We start from the raw sequence: 23,831 nt of genomic DNA, 5'->3' as shown, positions 1-23,831 counted from the left end.
ATCCCAGGCTTTAGGATCCTTTTCAGACCTGGACAGTGTTTGCTCCAAATGTTCAGTATCAGTTGACTAGAGGAACATTCTATGTGGACAGAGTCAAATTCTCTTCTGCCCAGACGACACTAGGCGGGGTTCCAGATCAAGAGGTGGCAGAGGGCCCCTGAGAAGGGGAGTTGGGTTCTATCAGTGCTCCTCACACCACAATCTAATGATCTGGGCGTTCACAGCAGTCTGGAGGGAAGGGCCCGTGTCACTGACTTACTCTGCGCCCTGGACAGACCATCCCTTCATAGGCCTCAGCCTCTAATGTAAACAACCAATGTGTCAGGTTAGATCTCTAAAGACCTGTCCAGATCCAACATCCAATGTCCATCATTCTCCTTTTAAAGCCCAATTTTTATTTGCAAGTATGTGTTTGTTGTTTCCTGACCGGCTCTCCCACCCAATCGGAAACTTCTGAGAAGGAAGAGTCTCTTGACTCTGCACAGGCACACAGCAGGCATTCAGTACAGGCAGGATGAGCAGAAAACCCATCAGACTCATCCCAGACCAGAACACTGGCCTGGGCACAGAGAAGGGCAGATGGAATAAGGAGTTAACTGCCACGTTCTTACCTTGTTACTCTGCTCCGAATGCTGGTCACTCAGGAAACTATTCTCATCATCCTCTCCAATTCGGATTGTGTCCTCGTCCTCCTTGCTGGCTGGAAGCTACATGGTGCATGGAATGGTGTGAAAATGCAACCCAAAAAAAGATGTAGCATGAATATGTATGAACAAGTAAGTGATGGCTTTTTTTTAAATGCAAAACAAAAACAAACCAAAAAAAGAGGCAGAAACAAATGCCAAAGCCATGAAATAAAAATTAACTAAAGTTAGAGTTGCTAGTTCTGGAAATCACACACAGCTGCCTGGGATCAGGCATAATTTAAGGACCAACTCCTCAAGAAATAACTCAAGCTGTTTCCCCTGCCCTTGCACGGCCTTCCCTGAGCTGCCGTAAATTGAATGCGCTGTCTGTTGTGCTGCTGACATTCCTGCCACTGCTAAATTCACTTTCAGATTATAGAAAAGTAACAAGATTTTGGAAAATAGCTATTGATGGAATTGAAAAAACCAAATAGCGAGAAAGCGGTAAATGAAATTTATGGTGCGCCTGATTTATGCACCACTCCGATTTAGCACAGGGCAACAACCTCTCTTTGGACTGTCACACATCTGAGATGGACAGTCCCAGCAACACTGCCATTTTGCTGACAAAAAGTCCTCGTGGCTAATAAAGGATATCAGGCTTGCCTGTTGATAACTTCATGCTTTTGAAAACGAAGGACAGTTATTTATAAAAAGTACATAAATCCCTAATGCTTTAAAGCAGTGTAAATCCCACAGGTTCTGCATTCTGCAGAACGGACAGTACAAAGTTCTCAAGAGGGCCAGATCTCAGCTGTCTGGAAGAGTAAAAATTCCAATCACAGGATACCTGGTTAACCAAGTAAAACAGGAGAGGAAAGGTAGCCACACCCAGGACAGGGAATCAGTCAAAGCTGTTTCAAAAAGTATACCAAACCCCATTTCACCAACATGTTAAAACCACAAACTAAGTGCGGAGTCACTCACTGGACATGTTGTACATATGAGATGTCTAGGGTTCTATCACCACAGTTTTAGTCTATGAATTCCTACATTTAGTCAATTACCTCAGAATTCTCCCAGACCAACTTATATTTTTCTAATCTTCCTTTTAGAGGAAATCCTTGTTTTGGAAGAAGAAAAGCAAAACACAGAAACTGATATCAGAAAAGTCATTTTGTAGAAAACTTCCCAGGACCAGAACATATTCGATCTAACCACATCCAAATCTGCAATAAGGATCAAAGAGAACCGATGATCGCAAATCAGATCTTACTGTATTATCAAGCAACAGACTAAACATGCATTAGTATACTTACTAGGGCATAAAATTTTCTAAATATAGGTAAGAACCCTCTCCTGCTATTGGCCTCTTCCTTCATTATTAAAACTTTCTCGGTGCCCTGGCCAGTTTGGCTCAGCGGTTAGAGTGTCAGCCCACAGACCAATGAGGCACGCGGGTTCAGTTCTGGCCAAGGGCACATACCTAGGTTGCAGTTCATTCCCGGCCCTGGTCGGGGTCATGCAGGAGGCAACCAGTCGATGTGACTCTCTCACATCAATGTTTCTCTCTCTCCCTTTCTCTCCCTCCCACTCTATCTGAAGATAAATGAAAAAATATCCTCGGGTGAGGATTAAAAAACAAAACAAAACTTTCTCAGTGACATAAATCAACTAGGACTATTAAATTTGTTAGTAAGAGAATACAATGGTAAGTCACTATGGAAAAAATACTGGCTATTTCTTATAACATGAATAACCCTATGACCCAGGAATCCCACTCATAGGTATTCATCAAGAAAGCTGGAAACAGATGTCCACATAAAGATTTAAATATAAATATTCATATCAATTTTTATCATAATATCCAAAAACTGGAAACAATCCAAATGTCCATCAATAGCAGAATGAATAACCAAACTGGAATATATTCATACACTGAAATACTACCGAGCAGTAAAAAAAGAATAAACTGTTGATTCACGTAACATGGGTGAATTCTCAAAAAAATGCTGAGTGAAAACATGTTATACAAAAGAAAACATCCTTTACGATTCCATTTATGTAAATCATAAATGTAGCGGGAAAACTAATCCATGGTAGAATAAAATCAGAAAAGTGGCCAGGGGTGAGCGTGGGAATTGACCAGAAGGGACACGATCCTGCTAGGGATTTGGGATACACAGGTATATACATTTGTAAAACTTAGCAGACGTAGGCATGATTTCTTCATTTCACTCTAGGCAAATTTAACCTTAAAACAAAAAATAACTACAAAACATATTAAAGTTAAAGATAAGCATGTTGAAGTATTTAGGGGGAAGTGTACTGATGTCTGTACATTAAAATTTATCAAAAAGATCAGTTGGAGCGATGATGGACAGGAGATGTTAACAGTAGAATCTGGTGGTGAGACGACCCTGACAATAGTCTGCTCAAATCACTCCCATATGTCAATTCTTTATTTTTTAGTCCTTGCTTAAGGATTTTTTTATTGATTTTTAGAGAGACCGGAAGAGGGGGAGAGAGAGAGATTGAGAGAGAGAAATACTGATCAGTTGCCTCCCAAACACACCCAGACTGGTATCGAACCTGTAACCTAGGTATGTGCCCTGACCAGAATCAAACCTGCAACCTTTCTGGTGTATGGGATAGCACTCCAACCAACTGAGCCACCTGGTCAGGCCCGTATGTCAATTCTTAACCACATTTTTCTATAATATATAAATTAATAACCAATAAGTAAATATAAGGAAATAGGGGCAGCCTCATGAAAGATTTTAAATGCACTTTAAAACAAAAGAAGACCTGTGCCTGGTCTTTTGTTGGTTTGGGTGGTTTGGAGTAACTGGCCACACGCAGGGAACCAGCAAGGTTGCAGCAGCAGAGGGAATCCACGCCGCCGCAGCAGAGGGAATCCACGCCGCCGCAGCAGAGGGAATCCACGCCGCCGCAGCAGAGGGAATCCACGCCGCCGCAGCAGAGGGAAGAGGAATCCACGCCGCCGCAGCAGAGGGAATCCACGCCGCCGCAGCAGAGGGAATCCACGCCGCCGCAGCAGAGGGAATCCACGCCGCCGCAGCAGAGGGAATCCACGCCGCCGCAGCAGAGGGAATCCACGCCGCCGCAGCGGAGGGAATCCACGCCGCCGCAGCGGAGGGAATCCACGCCGCCGCAGCAGAGGGAATCCACGCCGCCGCAGCAGAGGGAATCCACGCCGCCGCAGCAGAGGGAATCCACGCCGCCGCAGCAGAGGGAATCCACGCCGCCGCAACCATTTTGAAGGTAAACTGACAATCTGTTATCAAGGGCTTCCTACTATTCAGACCCCTTTGTCAAATTAAAAGTTGTAGCAGAGGGGTATATAGAAGTAAATGATATGCCTATTTTATACCTATATCTATTTGTACTACTGACTTAGTAACTAACTACACATCTGGAAATACAGTCTAAGGGGAAAAAATCCTACGCCCAGAAAGAGCTGAGTCCAAAGACACTCAGCAGGTAAATTTAAAATAGTGAATCACTGAAAACAACCTCCACCTTCAGCAACAGTGAAGCAGTTATTTAAATTTCAGTACTTTCATGATGGCATAAGATGCTATAACATAACAGTGATTGGGGAAAAAACAAGAAACAAATCTGTATATGTTTTGTGGGCAGCATGTTCATGTACACAAACAGAGAAGGAAAGATTCCAAAATGTTAGTTAATTAAGTGTTTTAAAGTGACAGGATTAGGGGTGATTTCTTTTCTCTATTTTCCAAGTATTAGGTGTGAGTTAATTAAACATTGAAGAAAAAATACTAAATTTTAAAACACAAACTATATTTGCTTTCGCTTTTTTTCCCTTTTCTGACTTCCAGGCCCCTCAAGAGCAGGGACGGGCCAGCCCGACTGCAAGCCTGCTGCGCAGTGAGGCTGCGGACAAGCCGGCCAGAGTGCCCCTGCCTCCTTCCCCACAGGGCAGCTACGTGCCCGGGACGGAGCCGCCCCTCCTTGCCATCCCACTCTCGCCCTAACAACCTCTGCTCCCTCGGCCCAAGGCTGTTGTGAGAACACCACCTTCCCCGTCGGGGGGAGGTGGGGAACTGTGCTACAAAGGACAAGGCTATTCATAGGGAACATCAAATTGAAGCACAATCTGACAAATGACTCAACTCTGAATCAGCTGGTATTAAGATCTCGGAGTGGGAAGAGGAAAAAGCCTCTGTTCTCCAAAGGACACAATGGAACATTTAACAGATTTTTTTCAAAGGGCAAATGAACAAACAAACTCGCCATTTATGACTCAAATAAAGCAGGTGAAGAATGAGCTGCTTATCAAAAATGCTGCCTTGGAGAAAAAAAGCCAAGAGACTTGTTTCTCCCTAAATGAATTGGAGATATTCTTGGTTTTCAAAATGATCTGGAGCCCTGGAGACTTAGATCAATAACATTCCCTCTGCAAAGAGAGCAGATGGCCAGAGCGCAGCTTAAATACCTTTGAGCATTTCCCACTTGGAAGGTGGGAGGAGACAGCTTAAAGCTGACAAATCTTTGCCTAGAAATGATGTGGCAATGAGACTTCCACTGACCTGGCACACCAGGCTGTGTTCCAGACAACTCCAACCAAGAAGATTCCAGGGAACCCAAGTACAAACAGGCCCACCTGTGTTTCATAATGAGCACAGTTCGGCCTTCTGAAAAAGGCCCACAGACACAGGGAGCAGGGCTCTCCGAGTGGGAGAGTTAGGCCAGGTTAGGGGCTAAAGGGGACAAGCTCTTCCTCATTGTCACAACTGCAGGGTCCTCCCACTGTCAGCACGGGCGAGAACAGAGAAAGTCAGAGACCAAAGTCATCAGGGTGAATAAGGTTTCCCTGGTCCTTTCCTGAATTAACAGAACAGGCCTCTCACCCTCAGCACACATGCCCAGCGAACTACTTGCCGCTTAGGGGCCATGCAGAAAGAGACCTCATGATTTAACCTCTCCGGGCCCTGTAGAACTGTTCAATGCCACCAGCGAAATGTCCCAGTCATGAACCTTGACTTGTGGGCTGACGGGACACTGATTGTTTGTTCCTGTTGTATCCACTATACATGGCAAAGTGCAGGAGTCCCGATTATATGTGTGGGAACAGCACACGCCCAGTCGAATCCAAAAGTCCAGATGCTGGGAGAGAAGATGCACCAAATTCAGAGGCTTGCTTGTTTTTCAATGTTGATGAATTCAGTAATGATGCATCTTCACTACCCAAATTATCTGGGAGACTTGGCCACTCTCCAGACCCCTGAGACCATACCAGTCTTCTAGATGTGCCAACTGCAGCACAGATCCAGGGCCTGACTTGGAGTCAAAAGCATCGCAACATACCCGATGTGTCCACGCAGGCATGGCCCAAGCTCAAGAAAGCCTATGGCCAGACCTGCTAACCCACGAGGGTCCTCAAAACCCCAAACACGGCAAAGGGGATTTCTCCCAAACTCCCTAGGACAGATGCAGTCTTGAGAAATTTGGAAGGTTGTTATTTTTTTATAATTAGCACATGACAACAAAAATGTCTTTTCTTACCTCCGCCTGTTCTGTTGACTCAAGTCTGTCATCCCCCTGGGAACCCATGCAGGAGAGATCAAAGATGGTTTTCTTCAGGTGCTGATTATCTGTATACAGCTCCTTCACTAGCTGTACGAGGTCACTGACCTGGAAAACAAGAGCAGAGGGGCTGGAGGACTGGATACCCACAAGCAGACTCGGCTTCCCAGGGCCACAGCCCTCGCACCGACCTTCCTACTGAGCAGACCTTTCGGCCTCACCGCTGCGGAGAATCGGGCGGCCTGAGTCCAGTCTTCAGGCTACCCTAGGTCCAGTGAACCTGTTTTCACTAGCATGCCCACAACCCTAATCCCGCAGCCATCACTGCAAGGCAGAGAGCCTGGGCAAGCTGCCTAAGCTAAGCCTCCATGTCCTCATCTGTGAAAGGGGTTCCTGTGAGAAATGAAGACGATAGTGGTCACAGTGCACTCAGTCCTTGGTACAGTCTAATGACAGCTAATGCTATCCCTGCCTTGTACATAAGACCCTCGGGAGGAAAATGGCCGAGACTGAAGTTTCTGAGACTATCAGACACCCTTATTTTATAGCATCGCCTTCTTTCTACACTTACTGCAATGTCAGTAATAATAATAGTCTTCCATTACATAGCAATTTACAGCTACTAAAATACTCCCACAAGCTGTAGTTGATCATTCTTTTCAAAAAATTTGAGGAGGTGGATAGGCTAGTATGATTATCCCCATTTTATAAAGAAGAGCCTGAGATACAAGAAGTTTCATTGCCCAAGGTCCCACCACTGGGGTTGCCTGAGAATCAGATGCCACGTAACAGCCAGCTTGCCTAGCCACGTGGGAAAAGGCAACGCCTCCAGAGGCACAGCCTGCGCCGGAGCTGACTCCAGGGACTCCCAGCCCAGTGCTCCTCCTCAAGATGCAGGTCTTGATAGGCCAGATACATAAGCAATTGGGCAGACACCACCTTCGTTTCCAGAAGTTTCAAATGCCAATGGCCAGTAATTTTCTAAAGACATCTTAATGTGCTAATCATTAGCCCCACAAATAAAGTAGGAAATCCCACCCAGGCTGCCCATAGCAGATGTCCAAAATACATCAAAATATGAGCACAAATTGAACCTGACCCTCAGGGTTACACTGGGAAATACAAGACATTCTGATTCTATAAACACTAAGCACCAACCAAGTGAACAACTTCCTGCCCTCAACACAGCCACAGTAGGTACTAGCAGCAGCTATTATCATCCTCATTTTATTTACCTTCAAAAATTCAATGCCTCGCCTTGGCCTATTTGGCTCAGCGGTTAGAGCGTTGGCCTGCGGTCCAGAGAGACCGGGTTCAGTTCCCGCTAAGGGTGCATACCTCGGTTGCAGTTTGTCCCCAGCCCTGGTATGCTGTGGGGGTGGCAGCCATCGATGTGTCCCTTTCACATCGATGTTTCTCTCTCTCTCTCTTCCTCTCTCTCCCTCCCACTCTATCCGAACAAAAAATGGAAAAATTTCCTCGGGTGAGGATGAAAAAAAAAAATTCAATGCCTCAATGCTGCTTGATTTACTCCTCCCAAAATATTGAAATTTGTATAGTTCTCCTTTCCATTGCTTACTTCTATACCTTACACTGGCTATTTTCTCTTTCTCTGCTGAAAAAGCCCTCTACCCAAACAAACTCCTGTTCATCCTTCAAAACCCACTTCAGGCCTCACTTCTGTTGAGACACTTTCTCTGATCCAGCGAGCACTCCTCAACCCCAACAGTTAACCTCTCCTTCTCTGCTACCTCCATACCTTGCACATCTGCCTATTACAGCAACCCCTGCACTCCACATTACAATTACTTACAAGCCTACTCACTCTAACAGAATGCGAATTATTCCAAAACAGAAACTGAATCTGTCATACATGTATGATAATTTTACAATAAAACAGTCTCCTCTGAGCTCACACTTCCTATTCTTTTTTTTTTTTCATCCTCTCCCAAGGACATTTTTCCATTTTTTGTTCAGATAGAGTGGGAGGGAGAGAAGGAGAGAGAGAAGCATCGATGCGTAAGGGACACATCGAGTGGCTGCCACATGCAGGACCCAACCAGGGCCGGGACAAACCGCAACCAAGGTACATGCCCTTAGCGGGAACTGAACCTGGGTCTCTCTGGACCGCAGGCCGACGCTCTAACCGCTGAGCCAAATCAGCCAGGGCCACACTTCCTATTCTTATCAATGGCTCTTAGAATCTTGAAATACTAAGCCACTCTAACCACACCAACAATCAACAGATTAAAAAAAAACCTTTTCAGTTTTAAAAAAGATTTATTGCTCAAACTTGAATATTTACTCTTTCAAAAAGCATCTATTAACTCCCACTACATGTGCCAGGCACTGGAAAATCAGAAATAAATAGGATGTTCACAGTCGAGCAGAGGATACAGACAACCACCCAGACTGTGCAGGCCCGCGTGAGAAGGGAATGAGTGTGACTGGTACGAGAAGAGGGGAAAGGCGGCTGACTACGTGGAGGGACTGGAGGGCTTTCCCAGAGAAGATCGCGTCTGGGTGGGTCCTCCAACCTGAGAAGGAGCATATGAGACATGAGGAGAGAACTCCAGGGAACAAATGTAGAAAGAGAAAAGGCAAACAGGGAGAGGGAAGAAAGGAGAAAAAGGGGGTTTGAGAATCTTATACCTGTGATCAGGAACCCAAGAGAGAACAAATAACCAACAAAGCACTGTAAGTAATAGGCAAATACCTTTTTCTTAAGTTCTTCTTGAGAAAAATGCTCCACTTGAAACCGATTGTGTTCTTCAAGGCAAATACTCAGGTAAGATGTTTGATCACTATAAAATGAAAATGGTTCATCTAATAAAAAGACCAAAAAAAGGGGGGAGGGAGGGTAAGAGAAAAAGAAAATCAGAAATAGGTCCTCCCAAGATCAATCCCAGTGTAATCTATCTTGGGCAGTTTGAAGGGGGAGGATCTAGGGGGCAGAAGTACAGAGTGAATCTAAGCTTAGGAGCAAAAGCAATTTTCCCTTCTTTCTCTACAGGCTGATATCTCAAAATATGGTTTCATCATGGGCTGTATAAGCTTCCACTGTAGCCAATTCTGAATTATCATTTGCATATCAAGTGTTGCGCCTGGAGACCATTCTGACTGGCACAAGAAAATGGTGATTTCAGTTTAAATGAGGGAGTGATTCTATTTAGGTGAGAATACAGGAAAATTAGATGTGACTTCAAGGGTAGAACTCAAGGGAAATAAGTGCCTGATGTATTTTTCACTGGCCCAAGCCCTCCATGGCAGCGAGCATACTGAGTGCAGAAACTGCCTGCTAGATCTCAGATGAGAGAATCTGGTCACCTACAGAAGGGTCCCTCTGCACCAGCCATTGTCAGTCGGTGTGCTGCAAGAAGCTTTCAAACATGCAACACCTATGTGGTCAGGGCACTGACCTCTTTTCCCTTAGACTGGCAAATTAAAAAATGACAACAGCCAAAACACAATAGCTGTCCAGTGTGAATGAACCAAAATTATATCTTTTTTTTTTTTGGCAGATCAGCAAAAAAAATTTTTTTTGGTGTGCCACAAATTCTAATCATTTTGTGTGCCATGAGATGATCAGCTAAAACTCGCTGCTTGGCCACAAGGGTCGCATTCAAATAGGAAGGGAAGATGCAGGGCAGGGCTGGTCGTCTATGGGGCGAGACAAATCCACAAACAGGACCTCATCTAACACACGGGGCTGAAAATTGGTACACCTAATATATTGGAAAGAGCTACACGTCAAAGGAGGACGTCCCGGCTCACATTTGGGTAAATCCACTCCCACTCCCACCCAAGTCTCAGTTTCTTCACCTGTAAAATGACGTCAATACCTACTCTATCTAACGGGATGGCTGTCAGGATCAGGGATGAGAAGTTAAGTGTCTGACACTGTGCCATGTACACAGTAGTTGCTCAAGAAGTGTCAAACCCACCATTATTACCAGTTTTTACCACCCATGCCAGGCTAGAGATACAGCAAGGAAGAAGAGTCTAACTCAGACTCTAAGGAACTCAGGCTCCAGGAAGGGAGAGGGCCAGTTATTACTGCGAGGAGCACGGCAATGCAAGAAGCACAGGACCCTCACCTTGCAGCCCTCCCTAAATGAACCCACGTGTGGTCATGAAAAGCAGCGGTCCAATATGAAGCAGCAATCTCACCCCCGCAGGTCTGCAGTCTGGGCTCTCTGCCTGGGGTGCTGCGGGAGGCAGAGCCCAGACATTTTGGGCAACAAGGGCTGTTTCCCAGAAAGGGGAGTGTGAGGTCCCAAGGTTACCTGGAGCTAGAAGTATCAAACGCCACAGAGCACAGCAGAGGCAGCAGGAAGCAGTGCTGCAGCAGACCTCTGCAGAACTCATAGTCTGCTGGGTCTCCTGCTGTGAAGACTGAAGCCAGACAGATACAGGCTGGGAGAGCCAACACTGACAGTCACCACACAAAAGTGTCCCCAGATGAACTCCTGTGGGGGCCTTGTGTCCTCCCTCAGAGTCCAGCCAAGGCCTCTAAGTGCAGAAACCAAAGGGAGATACATACAAGAGTGTGTACCTTCTCGCTTCCGAATCTCGCTGATCTGCTCCTCCAGCATCTTTTGCAAATTCCGACAGGCGAGCACATCCCGCTCCAGCTGCTTACGCAGGGCAAAGATGCTGTTTAACTCAGCCTGCAGGTTCTTGACACTTGGGAAAACAAAACACAAGAAATTTTAAAACTGACCTGTTTGCACTTTAAGATGCAAAACCTTGCCAGCCTTTCCTTTGATTTCCATGTCATTTGTGCTTGTTTCTGGTTATAAAAGTAAATATATGTTTACTATAAAAAATTTAAAATATAACCAGGCTGGTGTGGCTCAGTGGTTGAGTGTCAACCCATGAACCAAGAGGTTGCCGGTTTGATTCCTGGTCAGGACACACGCCCAGGTTGTGACCCAATCCCCAGTGGGGGGCATGCAGGAGGCAGCCAATCCATGTTCTTGCTCATGGATGTTTCTATCTCTCTCTCCCTCTCCTTTCCTCTCTCTCTAAAAGCAATAAAGAAAAAAACTTGAAAATATAAGACAAAATTATAAAGAAAATAAAAATTACCATGATCCCAGTACCAATTAACACATTGTAGACTGATTTCCTCCCAATCTTTTTCCGAGTATTTTTACAAAGTGGAACTAATAATAGATATATAATGCTAAACTGGGCATTCCTCCTTCACTTAAATACTTCCCTACATCTTTGGAAATTATTTGCAAACATCATTTTTTAATAGGTATCATTAACTCATCCCCTACCAGTGCACATCGAAATCACTTCCAAGTTTTTGCTACAGAAATAAATAAGTAAAAATAGTTGAACTCTGCAGAATGTTCCTGTTTGAAAAACGCCTGTGAGAGCACAGGTAGAAATAGGGAGGCTCTCCAGAGCATGGCTGTCACCTGGCACCAAGGCTTCAGAAGAGAGGAGACAAGAGAGAATGTCTGTGTCACTCCAAAAAGAGGTGGTTCTGGGGTGAGAGTGAGGGGCAGGAAAGAAGAGAAAAGAGAACAAAGAGTGAGTCAAATAAAGGAAGGAGGGAAGGACCAATTTGGAGACCAACAGAACTCCGCATAGTGGAATGGGTTATTTTGGGAGGAGGTGCCAAGTCCGATGTCAGGGTCACTGTGATACAGTGCTGAGCTGCAGAGAGCAACCCAGGATTCAGAGGAGGCCCCGAAAATGCACTCCTCCCAGAATCGGCATTGATCTTGGGAAAGACCGCCCAACAGAATCCCCCCAACAATAACGTTCGGTATCTGCACTAAACAGCAGCCACTAGCTAAAGGTGCCTACTGAACATTTAAACTGTGGCTAACATACTAAAGAACTAAATGCTTAACTTTGGGGAATTTAGACTTAAATAGTCACATGGCTAGTGGCTACTAATTGAGCCACGCATGTCCGCAAGCACTGTAAACTTCAACTGATGTGCACCGGGCAGGGATCTGAACCCGTTACACCAGCTCTCAGAGGAACAGGGACCCCAGCAGGCATCTGAACTCTGTGCCTAAAGCCTTGTTCCACAATCAGGTTAGTTTCTTAAGACAAATTCCCAGCAGTGCAATTACTGGGTCAAACAGTATGAACATTTTTCGAGACTACCAAAACACAGTAACAAATCAGAAAGCCTCCTTTTATACATAACCAAGACATACATCAGTCCCTGTCCAGCATCTGACCTATGGTTCCCTAAGAGTGTCCATCAGCACCTTGGAACTGTCTATGTGGCTTTTTCTAGGCAGAGGGTCATTAGCTTCCCACAGATTTTTCAAAAGGGGTCCATACCCCAAAATGGGTAGGAGCTATTGCTCTAAATATATGTGCTACAGACTCAAGACCCACTTCTCCCTCAGAAATTTCTTCCAGCTCCATCCACCGGACTGCACACATAAATCAACATATATTGGAAGGAAAATAAACCATTATGTCTAATCTTCTATGCTTGCTGCTTTGATGATGGCTCACTGTGAAGCAGTCTTCTTGCAAAGGAAGGGGCCCTACCAGCGACTTGTACCTACTTCCATTTCAAGACAATCATAATGACCAATTTGTAAGGCTGATGGAAAACCTTCCAGAGGTGTCACAGCACAGCACTCGCTTGGAAGCAGGCGGGCTGCAGACACATTTAACCAGGAAAAAAGAAAAAAGGAGATTGTTTTACCAAAGCTCCTGTGATCAGGGCTGGGAAAGCTAACTGCTTCCCTCCCTCTTCCATTCTCCAACAGGGCGAAAAGCACACAGCTGCTGCGCCCTTGTCCGTTACCTATGTTTCCCCAACTCCAGAATCTTTGCAAGGGGGGGGAGCTGGTGCAACAAAAGAAGAGCAGGAAGCAAACGCCCTGTGCATTTCTCTTTCTGGACCACGGTGGGGAAGGAGGCAGAAAGGAGCAGTCAGAGAGACCCTTGGCAAACCACCGACAATCAGCTCCATGACCTCAGGCCTTAGTCCTAATTTCTTCCTCTGTCACTGGGGTGGTTTCTTTCCTTCAAGATTGTTCTGAGGATTAAATGAGATGTCACACGGGAAAGAATGTAGCATCATGCTTAAGACATACTGGATGCTCAACACACATCATTTCCTTCATTCCACATGTCCTAAAAACTCCCCCCAAAAAGATCATATTTATAAACCAAATTTTCTGATTCTCATGAATTACAACAGTGATTCTCATCTGGAAACAAATTCTGGCACCCACAGCACAAGTAGCAGTATCTGGAGACACTGACGGTTGTCACATCTGGGTCATGGAGGGTGCTACTAGCATGTATTGGAGAAAGTCAGAGATCTGCTAAACATCCGATGATGCACAGGACAGCCCCTCCTAACGAAAAAGTACGCAGCCCCAAATCTCGGCAGTGCTGAGGGGCAGAAAGCCTGAGTCACAGGGAAGTGAAAACTGTACGTGTTCTCAAGATGAGAGACAGCTCAGGAAGGGCCTAGGCTCAGGAGCCAGGGAGGTCTGAGCTCTGGTCATTCCTACACGTAGATGCTTGGACAATACCCTGAACACCACCGAGAGCAGATTTCCACTCCTGTAATACGGAACAAAGTCACTGACGTCTCAGTGCCGCTGTGAGGAATAAATAAGTCAAAGGGACAGGACCAGGCACAGTTGCCCATGATCAGTTTCCTTCCTCCCTGACCTCCCTTTCCAATCTTAATTACAAGTATGGCACAGGTCTCCAGAGCCATCCACTTCTACTGCCCGTTCCCAGGGAGTGAGTGCTGCTGACCTTACCAAAAAGGGCACCACCTGCCTTAGCCCACAGTCCTATCCTCTGCATATGGCAAGAACTGAGGATTCAAAAACCCCCTACAACAAAGTGTATGCGTACTGGGAAACTGAGGCAGACGGAAGCTTTTCATATTGCACTCTTCATGTGTTACCATGTACTGAGTGCTTATATGTCAGGCAAGATTAGGACTTCACACACTGTCACCTCTTGTTTCAAAACCACCCTATAAGGGAGGTACGTTGGTAGGTAGGCAGGTAGGTAGGTAAGCAGAGAGGTAGGCCAGCCAACCCCAGTGGTACAGACATACACACTGAGGCTCAGGGTGAAGAGTGACTTAGCTCAGAACTCAGAGGTGCTGTGTGGCAGAGTTGGGGTTTGGACCCAGGTCTGTCTCACCCTAGAGGTATTTCAACTCTGAAGATGAACAAGAAACCTTGTAAGTATCCTTGTCAGTCACAGCACTGACCTATCTTGGTCCCGTCCCACATTTGCCTACAGTGATAAAGAGTCTATGACACGCACAGCCCTCCGGGAGGCTGAGGGCTGACAGCAGCATACCCGCCCACAGGGCCTGTCCGTGCCCAGAACAGATCTGGCTCCCACCCGGAGAAGTGCAGTTACACTCACTTTGCCCATTCCCTCTCTGAGTTTCCCAGCATCACTCAACCCCCTTCCCAAGTGAAAATGACTAGCAGCCGAGGATCCTTGAAAACACTCTTTCAGAGAGTGATGCCTACTCCCAGGATTTTATCAGCATCTTTTCATTTTCTCGAAATTCATTTTAGATTAAAAAATCTGAAATATGGCACAACTTAAAGATGGGGGTGGGTATCCATCCAGTGAACATTTCCCGAGTGCCTACTCCATACCAGCCCGTGACAGGCGCTAGGAAATGGATCCCCACTCTGAGAGAGCTCACAGTCCAGACAAGGAGGCAGGTCACCATGGGGTAACTTTCCTGGGGATTATCACGGGCCTCCTGACAAGGGTAACCCTCAAGATGAAATCTCAAGGACTCGAGGGAGATACAGAGGGTGTGGAAACCCATGTGAAGGAGAGCACCTGGCCCAGGGACAACATAATGAAGACTTTATGGCTGGAAGGGAATAAGAGACGGAGTAATGAAGCATGATTTTTTTTCTTTTATTTTCTTTTTTATTATGAAAAATCTTAGCCATATGCAAAAGAAAACAAACTATAATGTAATGAGCCCCTCTCCCATCTCACCTGCGTCAGTCCGAACAACCAGGGAGCATCTTGTTCCACCACATCCCTCTCCACTCCCTCTGCTTCTGCACTGTTTTGAAATGAACCTCAGACGTCATTCCTTTCACCTGTAACTGCCCCAGTGTGCAGAAAGATGATTTCCTAATATGGGAAGTCACTGAAGCTGCCTGTGTTTACAGATGGGCAAACAGAGGCCCAGAGTGGGCCTCTTGCCTGTGGGCACAGAGCTAGGGCTACAACAAGACCACAGGCTGTAATCAAGCCTCCTCACCACATCTCACAGGCATTGAGTGAGTTGTGGGGTTCTGTCATTCCTCACCCATGTGACTGGACAAGTTGCTCAACCTCTCTTATGGAAAACAGTAACATATATTACTTACCTCACAGAATAGCTGTGAGGGTCATTAGGTATAATACATAGAAGTACCTTCTAAAACTATAATAAAGCATTATAAAAATCTAAGTGATCATTATACTTTTATCCTACGTTTGCTGTCAAAAGTCAGATAATTTTTTTTTTTTATCCTCACCCGAGGATATTTTTCCATTTTTTGTTCAGACAGAGTGGGAGGGAGAGAGAGGAAGAGAGAGAGAGAGAGAAAGAGAGAAACATCGACGTGAAAGAGACACATCAAGTGGCTGCCACCTGCACAACCAACCAGGGCCGGGGACAAACTGCGACCGAGGTATGCGCCCTTAGCAGGAACTGAACCCGGGTCTCTCTGGACCACAGGCCGACACTAACCGCTGAGCCAAACTGGCCAGGGCAAAAGTCAGATAATTCTTGATAGAATAGGTATATCTGACTTAAACAAGGCAATCACCATCCAAGCACTTTAAGCTTACTGAGCAAACTTTGCTGCCTTAGAAAAAACACGCACTTATTCAAAATATGTGTGTGCATGTGTTCACACTCACTTGTGTGTAATGTCCAAACAGAAACCCTTACCTGTCTGAGTCCTGCAGAGATTTTACCAGGTGGGCATAGATGTCCTGCTCTTTCTTTAAGACCCGAATCAGCTCTTCATAGTCTAATTGCTGCTTTTCCTGGAAATGACAACGGGCATCGGACATTAAGAGAAAAATTTTCAAAGAACACATCCTTATGCAAACATATGTGGGTTTGGTTTCTAAATCCAAACGAAGGTGATCCCCAGCGCAAGGCTCTGGATCCGGCCATGGTCAGAGAGCACCACCTGCAGGAGGAGTGAGGAATGACTGCCCATCACTGACCTCAGAATGAAGCTGAGAGCGATGCTCCCAACACTAGAGAGCTGCCATAAAGAACCATCCCAGTTACCCTATTTGCCCATCATGAAATAGCCACCCCTCAGGGCTTCTGGTCATCATTTTCACAACACTGCAAAGAATACCTTTCCACACTTGTTCTTGCTTAAAAAACAAAAACAAAATCCGAAACCAAAACCTGACAAGCATTAGGGACAAGGGACTTACACTCAAGGAGAGGAAGTGAAGTGTGTCACGCTTTGCAGGCATCAAACAGAGTGATGCTAAGCGATCTGAGGTGGAGCCCTGAACCCAGCAGCTATGTGACAAGGAAACTAGCTTAAAAAACCTCTATGAGTTTAGTCTCCTCATTTATGAAATGGGGATTAACTCTATAAATCAGCATTCACAAATGTGGATTTTTTTTTAGAGAGAAGAAGGGGGAGAAAGAGAAACATCAATTTGTCATTTCGTTTATTTATGTATTCAATGGTTGATCCTTGTATGTGCCATGACCAGGGATCGAATCCACAACCTTGGCATGTCGAGAAGATGCTGTAACCAACTGATCTACCCAGTCAGGGCAATGTGACATTTTTTTTAAAGTTCAAATTTTGGCTCTACTACTTACCAGTTCTGGGACCTGAGGAAATTACTCACTGAAGCCTTGGTATTCCCACCTGTAAAGTGGTGGACCACACGCAGTTATGGAGCAGATAATGTTAAATGTGTTCTATAAGGAACCGGGGGATCCCGAGAGAAATGGCCAATGTCAGTACTGGGGCAAGAAAATCAAAGACAATACAAGATAGGGCGACAGTATTTTTCATGCTCGAAAAGATGGAATTGCTTAAATGATGGAGTGTGTTGTCAGAAGGACAGAGGAGCCAAGTCTGGAATAATCAGAGCATCAAAATAAATAACAATAGTAACAGATTATAACCTACTGAATAAAATATGAATTCATGAGTTCATATTGATATAAATATGAATAAATGGGAAGAAAAGCGGGCTTTTCTTTATAGTAGAATAACAACTAATAAATGTAGAAAGAATGATGGAATTAGAAAACTCACCACTTGCCGACCATCATGGGAATTAATAATTCAGCCAAGAAACATAAAAGGAAACTAAGGGGTAAAAATTTGAAGATCAGCCCTGGCCAGTTTGGCTCAGCGGTTAGAGCGTCGGCCTGCAGTCCAGAGAGACCCAGGTTCGGTTCCCGCTAAGGGTGCGTACCTTGGTTGCAGTTTATCCCCGGCCCTGGTTGGGTCGTGCAGGTGGCAGCCACTTGATGTGTCCCTTTCACATCAATGTTTCTCTCTCTTTCTCTCTTCCTCTCTCTCCCTCCCACTCTATCTGAACAAAAAATGGAAAAAATGTCCTCGGTGAGGATAAAAAAAAAAATTGAAGATCAAAGTATTTACATAGATTCAAATCCCCTCCCCCCACACACACACACACATACAAAATATTTATTAATTACAAAGGAAAAGAGAATAAATGAACAGTTGAGACACCTGTAGACACTATCTTCATAGTTATCAAAGTCAGTGTGATCAGTAACGGGACAAATCAAAATCGCGTGCCATCGGACAGGACACACGGAACACAGCACCACTCCTGAGATGTTCCCGCCACAGCTGCCTAGCCTGAATCCAATCACCAAGAGCCCACACTCAAAGACACCCTACAGTCTGAGTGGCCTGGACACTGCAAAGGCATCAAGGCCATAAAAGCCAAGGAAAGAGAGAGGAACTGTTCTAGACGGGAGACTGGAGAATCAAGACGAATGGTTCTGAACTGGACCCTCTGCTGCGAGGGGCTCCGAGGGACACCGGTGACAGGAGTGAGTCTGGGGACTACAGGGAGTGAAGCGCCTCTGCTGACTGCCGGCTGTGGTGGCGGGGCCACGACAAACAGAGGAACGCCCCTGCCCATAGGAAACACACGTCAAGTACTCAGAGGTGACAGGGCCTCACCTGGCCAACTCACTCTCAGATGGCTCAGGTAAAGTAAAAGCCTTTATTCTTTTTTTATTTTTTAATCCTCACCTGCGGGCATTTTTCCATATTTTGTTCAGTTAGAGTGGGAGGGAGAGAGAGGAAGAGAGAGAGAGAGAAACATCGACGTGAAAGGGCCACATCGAGTGGCTGCCACCCGCACAACCAACCAGGGCCGGGGACAAACTGCAACCGAGGTACATGCCCTTAGCGGGAACCGAACCCGGGTCTCTCTGGACCGCAGGCCGATGCTCTAACCGCTGAGCCAAACCGGCCAGGGCAAAGCCTTTATTCTTAAGTAGCCTACAAATTTGAAATATTTCAAAATAAGAAGACAGTGTTAAAATAAAGAGTTAACACATGCAGAATGCCTAGCACAGACTAGATGTTCTCAGTCCTGGGAGGGAGAAGGCTAACGGAGAGCCTGAGGGGCAAGCAGCCCTTGTACTTCACGTGGACTTAGCTTTCTCCGAAAGTTACGATACTACCTAGGACAGGGGTTCTTAACTGACACTAAAATTCAGGGGCTGCATGAATATGAGTATGAACAGGGAAAAAAGTTACATCTTTATTCTCACTAACCTCTAACTGAAATTTGGCATTTCTTTCCATTATGACTTGCCAGAATAATGCTATTGCTACAAGCCACAGTAGTTTTAGTATTTCCCTGTGACTCTGGCATCAAAAAAAAAAAAAAATAATAGTGTGTATATGTTGTGGATATCTCAAAATATTTATTCTTATCACTACTTCAAAACTATAGCAGTCACTATGCTCACCACAAGATCTTGTTATTTAACACACTAATAAAAAAAAAAGTCCCATTTTTAGCTTATTTTTAAACATTTCAATAACCAAATTTCAAAATAATTGGTTTTCTGTGCATATATTTTATGTATTTAAGTACTTCTCCAAGGAAGAGGCCTTGGCTGCAGCAGACTACCAGAGGGAAGCAGAGAACAAAACTGGCTACAAACCCTGACTTAAGAGATCACTGTGTGCTTCTAGCCCCAAAACAAGGCAAAGGCACCATCTGCCAATTAAATGTTTTTTTATCCTAACCCGAGGACACTTTTGCATTTTTATCTTCAGAAGGAAACATCAATGTGAGAGAGACACATCGACTGGTTGCCACCTACACTATCCCAATTGGGGTCGGGGACAAACTGCAACCAAGGTACATGCCCTTAGCGGGAACCAAACCCAGGACTCTCTGGTCCGCGGGCCGACACTCTAACCGCTCAGCCAAACCGGCCAGAGCCAATTAAAAATTTTTAATCTGAACTACCGGTTGCTCAACATGAGTTAGTCACCAAGGCTGCTAGAAATGTCAGGCCTTTCTGTAAATCCTGCCACATGTCATTGGCACAGGGAGCTCCTAAATGCCGTTCGTGCACAAGTAACAATGTCACATGGGATTCTCTCAGCTCCCACTGTACACGCCTTGTGTGGGAACAGAGGGTCCCGGAGAAGAGAATTCAACAGGATACCAAGACAAAAAGGCTACTGAGCCCTCGGCATGCCAGCCACTGTGTAAGTGCCTTCCAGGCATTTTCTCCTCTAACCCTCACAACCACCCAGTGAGCTCAATGTTACCATTCTCCCCATTTTGGTGAGGAAGGAACTGCAGCACAGAGGGCGAACAGTGTGCCCAAGGCCAGGGCAGCGAGGCAGGGTGTGGACCCAGGCAGCCAAGCTCCAAGTCCACCTGTCAATGCTCCATAATGGATACTACAAAGCACTGGGTGCTTGAAAGGGGCGACATCATCACTGTCAGCCACATAAAACCAGCCAACAGTGACAAAGAAAATAAGAAAACTTACTGCTTCTTGAGTATCTACCATAAGAAGCAGTGGGTAAGAGTGTGTGACCTTATTAACTGTGTGACCTTGAAGAAGTTAACCTCCCTGTGCTTCAATATCCTCACCTATAAATGGAGCTAATAATTCTACATATGTCATAGGGCTGGCAAGGAGGTGAAATGAGTTAATCTATACAAAGCTCTCATCATGACTCCTAGCATTGAGTGAAAATGTGATAAATAGCCATAACTATTTCTATGCCCTGGTGCTATGCTAGGTACTTTTTTTTTTAAATATATTTTTCTTTATTGATGTTAGAGAGAGAGGAAGGGAGAGAAAGAGAGAAACATGGATGAGAGAGAACATCGACTGGCCGCCTCACTCATGCCCCCCACTGGGGATTGGGCCCACAACCTGGGCATGTGCCCTGACCAGAAATCGAACCGGCGACCTCTTGGTGCATGGGTCGATGCTCAACCACTGAGCCACACTGGCCAGGCAATGCTGGATACTCTTACATGGATCATCTTTAATCACAACAACCCAGGAAGGTGTATTATTCTTTCCATTCTTAAGATGAAGAAATTGATTCTCTGAGAGCAGAGGTTAACTTGTTTGAGTCCATTCAACTAATGACTGACAGTCAGAATTTGTGCTTAGGTATGTAACTTCAAAACCAACCCAGAAAGGCTAGCAAAAAAATCCGATAAAAATAGAGTTCTGGCCCTGGCCGGTATGGTTCAGCGTTAAGAATGTCGCCACCCGTGGACCAAAGAGTCCTGGGTTCGATTCCAGCCAAGGGCCCGTACCTCAGTTGCAGTTTGTCCCTGGCCCTGGTTGGGGCTGTGCGGGTGGTAACCAATCAATGTGTCTCTCTCACATCAATGTTTCTCTCTCTCTCTCTCTCTCTCTCTCTCTCTCTCTCTCTCCCTCTCTCTCTCTCCCTCCCTCTCCCTCTCCAGCTGTATCTGATGATTAATGTAAAAATATCCTCGGATGAGGATAAAAAAAAAAAAATAGGTATCTAGTAGATGGAGTAGACTCCAGATGTGGAATGTATGTGCCCAGTGAAACAATCCTGCCCCAGAGGACCCTGGATCACTGTGGGCCAGGCCTTAAGACCGAGGACCACCCACTGCAATGTCAGGGCCCGGTGCCTGGCTCAGCACCCGTCTCTTCTTTCTGGAAGCTATTCCAAACCTTCACCAGGTTTCTCAGGTCATCGCTCCCCTTGGCCCCGCCCCCACCTGCCAGCTGACCACATCTGCACTTGCTTTCCTCCTGCCCTCCCACCTCTGTGGAACAGACACCCCTCCCTCTGAGCTTCAGCGGGAAACTCCTCACTCCTCTTCGGGGACCACAGCCATCAGTCATCCCTCTCTGTGGATCTGCTTAGGCCAAACTCTCAGCAGGAAGCCATCCCTGACTGAGAGAGATGCCCTCCTCCAGCCCCATGGCACCCTGGTTCACTTCACCCCAGAGCTGGTGTCCCAGCCACCTGCTCATGGGTCCAAGGGCTCCTGTGGGCAGCACAGTGCCTGACACAGATCAAACGTTGCCACTATACTTGCTGACCTGATGATTAAATCGCTAAGAGGCAACACAGGGACTCAAGTAAATCGTAAGAGCACAGAGTCTTGTGGATATTTTGCATAATGGAAGTCGGAGTGAGTCAACGTCTTCCTAGAAGCAAATTGCTCACCCATGTTAAATAAATGAACTCTTCGGAGCCATTTGGGTCCAATTTCATCAATCACCTATTCCCCTGCACTGAATCATGCCCCATTAAAATGAAGTCATTTGGCTCCGTCACCAGAGCTGACAAACCAGTGGGCCTCCTCAGCATAGAGGCAGAGGGGTACCCAGAGGACAGTAAGGAGAAGCACCTCTGAGCAGGCACAACCAACTCCCACCCTCCACTCTGCACCTCCAAACAAGGAACAACCCAGACCACAGGCCACTCATCCCACTGGAGACTTACAATGGCCATGCATCTACTGTGTCTGACTGCAGTCTATTCTCCACCGCCCGAGAATGGCCACGCAGCTAACCACCATCCACCTGGCCCATCTGAGAACTGACCCTAGAACACAGGGGCAAGTCCAGCCCGAATCCATACAAAACTCATACGATTCTCTCCAGGAATTCTGAAATGTAAACTGAAACACCCGCAGTCTGGGAGTCTCCGGGTGTGACTCATGCAAAGACAGAGCCCTAGGGTGTGCAGCTTTTGCTGTCCACGGGCTGCTGCAGTTTCACTCCCCCCAGGCGGGGCAGCTCGACACTCCCTTGGCATCAGTGACAGTCAGCGGTATGCTCCCAATAAACACTCCTATTCACTGCTGTTTTGCTCAAACTATTCAATGTTGGATTCTATAGATGGCAACCGAAAAACCTTTACTAACACACTTACATTATATCTAATCCTCCCAGGAAATTAGCATAGAATTCCCCCTTTTACAGATTAGGAAGATGAGTAACAAGAAGACTTAATGGCTCGCTTTTTGACAAGTAGGGCAATTTAGTGGCCTGGTAGATGGATGGTGTCTACCTTGGTAGCAATGTCACAACCCTGAAACAAAGACATTTATTTTAATACTCAGGAAATTCAGCAGAGATGTCCCAACCATGTCAATAGCCAAGCTCTGAATCTCTGGCTGCAGCAAGTTAAATATGGTCAGTGTGTTTTACTCTCTTTTCTTCAATCCCCTGATCATCCAGCATTAATTCTCAGGATCACACAATAATTAGAAGGAAAACACACTGTCCAGAGTAGATGGGTACATCATCACAGCCTCAAGTTCTTCATAGAAATAGGCAGAGGATAAAACCTAAATCAACATAAAACGGCCAAGGGTATAGCAGAAGAAATCCACGTTTTCTGCAAAGAAAGAACTGCAATCTGAAAAGTACACCTTTAGGGGTGAGGGGAAGGGGGGATGATGACATGACATGGGACTGTAGCCTCTAACAGCTGGGATTTCTTAAACTGACACCTAGAAATGTACAATTCCTAAATGATAACATATAATTCTTTATCCACAATTTGCAATCCGTCTTGCAGAATAAAATTAAAACCTTTGCTGCCCGGCCAGTGTGGCTCAGTGGTTGAGCATCAACCCATGCACCAAGAGGTCACCAGTTTGATTCCCAGTCTGGGCACATGCCCAGGCTGTGGGCCCAATCCCCAGTGGGGGGCATGCAGGAGGTAGCCAATCGATGTTCTCTCTCATCAATTTTGCTATCTCTGTCTAAAAAATCAATAAAGAAAAAAAATTAAAAAATAAAAAACCTTTGCTAAAACCCTTGGTATTTTGCTCCACAGTTTAAACATCAGGATCTAAACATAACGGAGATGCCCATGATACGACTTTATACTTGCAGTTTTGGGAAAGCACAGACATCACACAGCAAAAAAAACTAAAACCAAAGTGGTACCAATCATCAAACTCAGCCTGTGCAATAGACTTAGAAACATTTTATTCAACATTTATATACTTTTTACATGACTAAAACACAACTTAAAATAACAAAGTTTAACCAAATGTATTCAAATCAGTGAAGATCTGTCCATCTAGAACACCTGATAGGGTGCTGTCTTG

The 23,831-nt window shown here is 45.6% G+C and overlaps 1 protein-coding gene across 7 annotated transcripts in view; it reads right to left on the bottom strand.

The window, feature by feature from the left end:
- CDK5RAP2 (CDK5 regulatory subunit associated protein 2) overlaps positions 1-23,831 on the bottom strand; it is a 184,641-nt gene that overhangs the window by 74,282 nt on the left and 86,528 nt on the right. For 6 of the 7 annotated variants that reach the window (XM_036260325.1, XM_036260328.1, XM_036260327.1 and 3 more), the window contains 5 exons: positions 16,147-16,244; positions 10,744-10,886; positions 8,917-9,026; positions 6,180-6,308; positions 612-707 (listed from right to left, as the gene is read on the bottom strand). In XM_036260325.1, the coding sequence (XP_036116218.1) occupies positions 612-707; positions 6,180-6,308; positions 8,917-9,026; positions 10,744-10,886; positions 16,147-16,244 (576 nt within the window). The remainder of the gene's footprint in view (positions 1-611; positions 708-6,179; positions 6,309-8,916; positions 9,027-10,743; positions 10,887-16,146; positions 16,245-23,831) is intronic. The other variant, XM_036260326.1, reaches the window with a different exon arrangement.

The sequence above is a fragment of the Molossus molossus genome, unplaced genomic scaffold (assembly GCF_014108415.1).
Source record: "Molossus molossus isolate mMolMol1 unplaced genomic scaffold, mMolMol1.p scaffold_m16_p_14, whole genome shotgun sequence".
NCBI classification, from domain to species: domain Eukaryota; kingdom Metazoa; phylum Chordata; class Mammalia; order Chiroptera; family Molossidae; genus Molossus; species Molossus molossus.
This window is presented reverse-complemented; position numbering and strand designations above follow the sequence as displayed.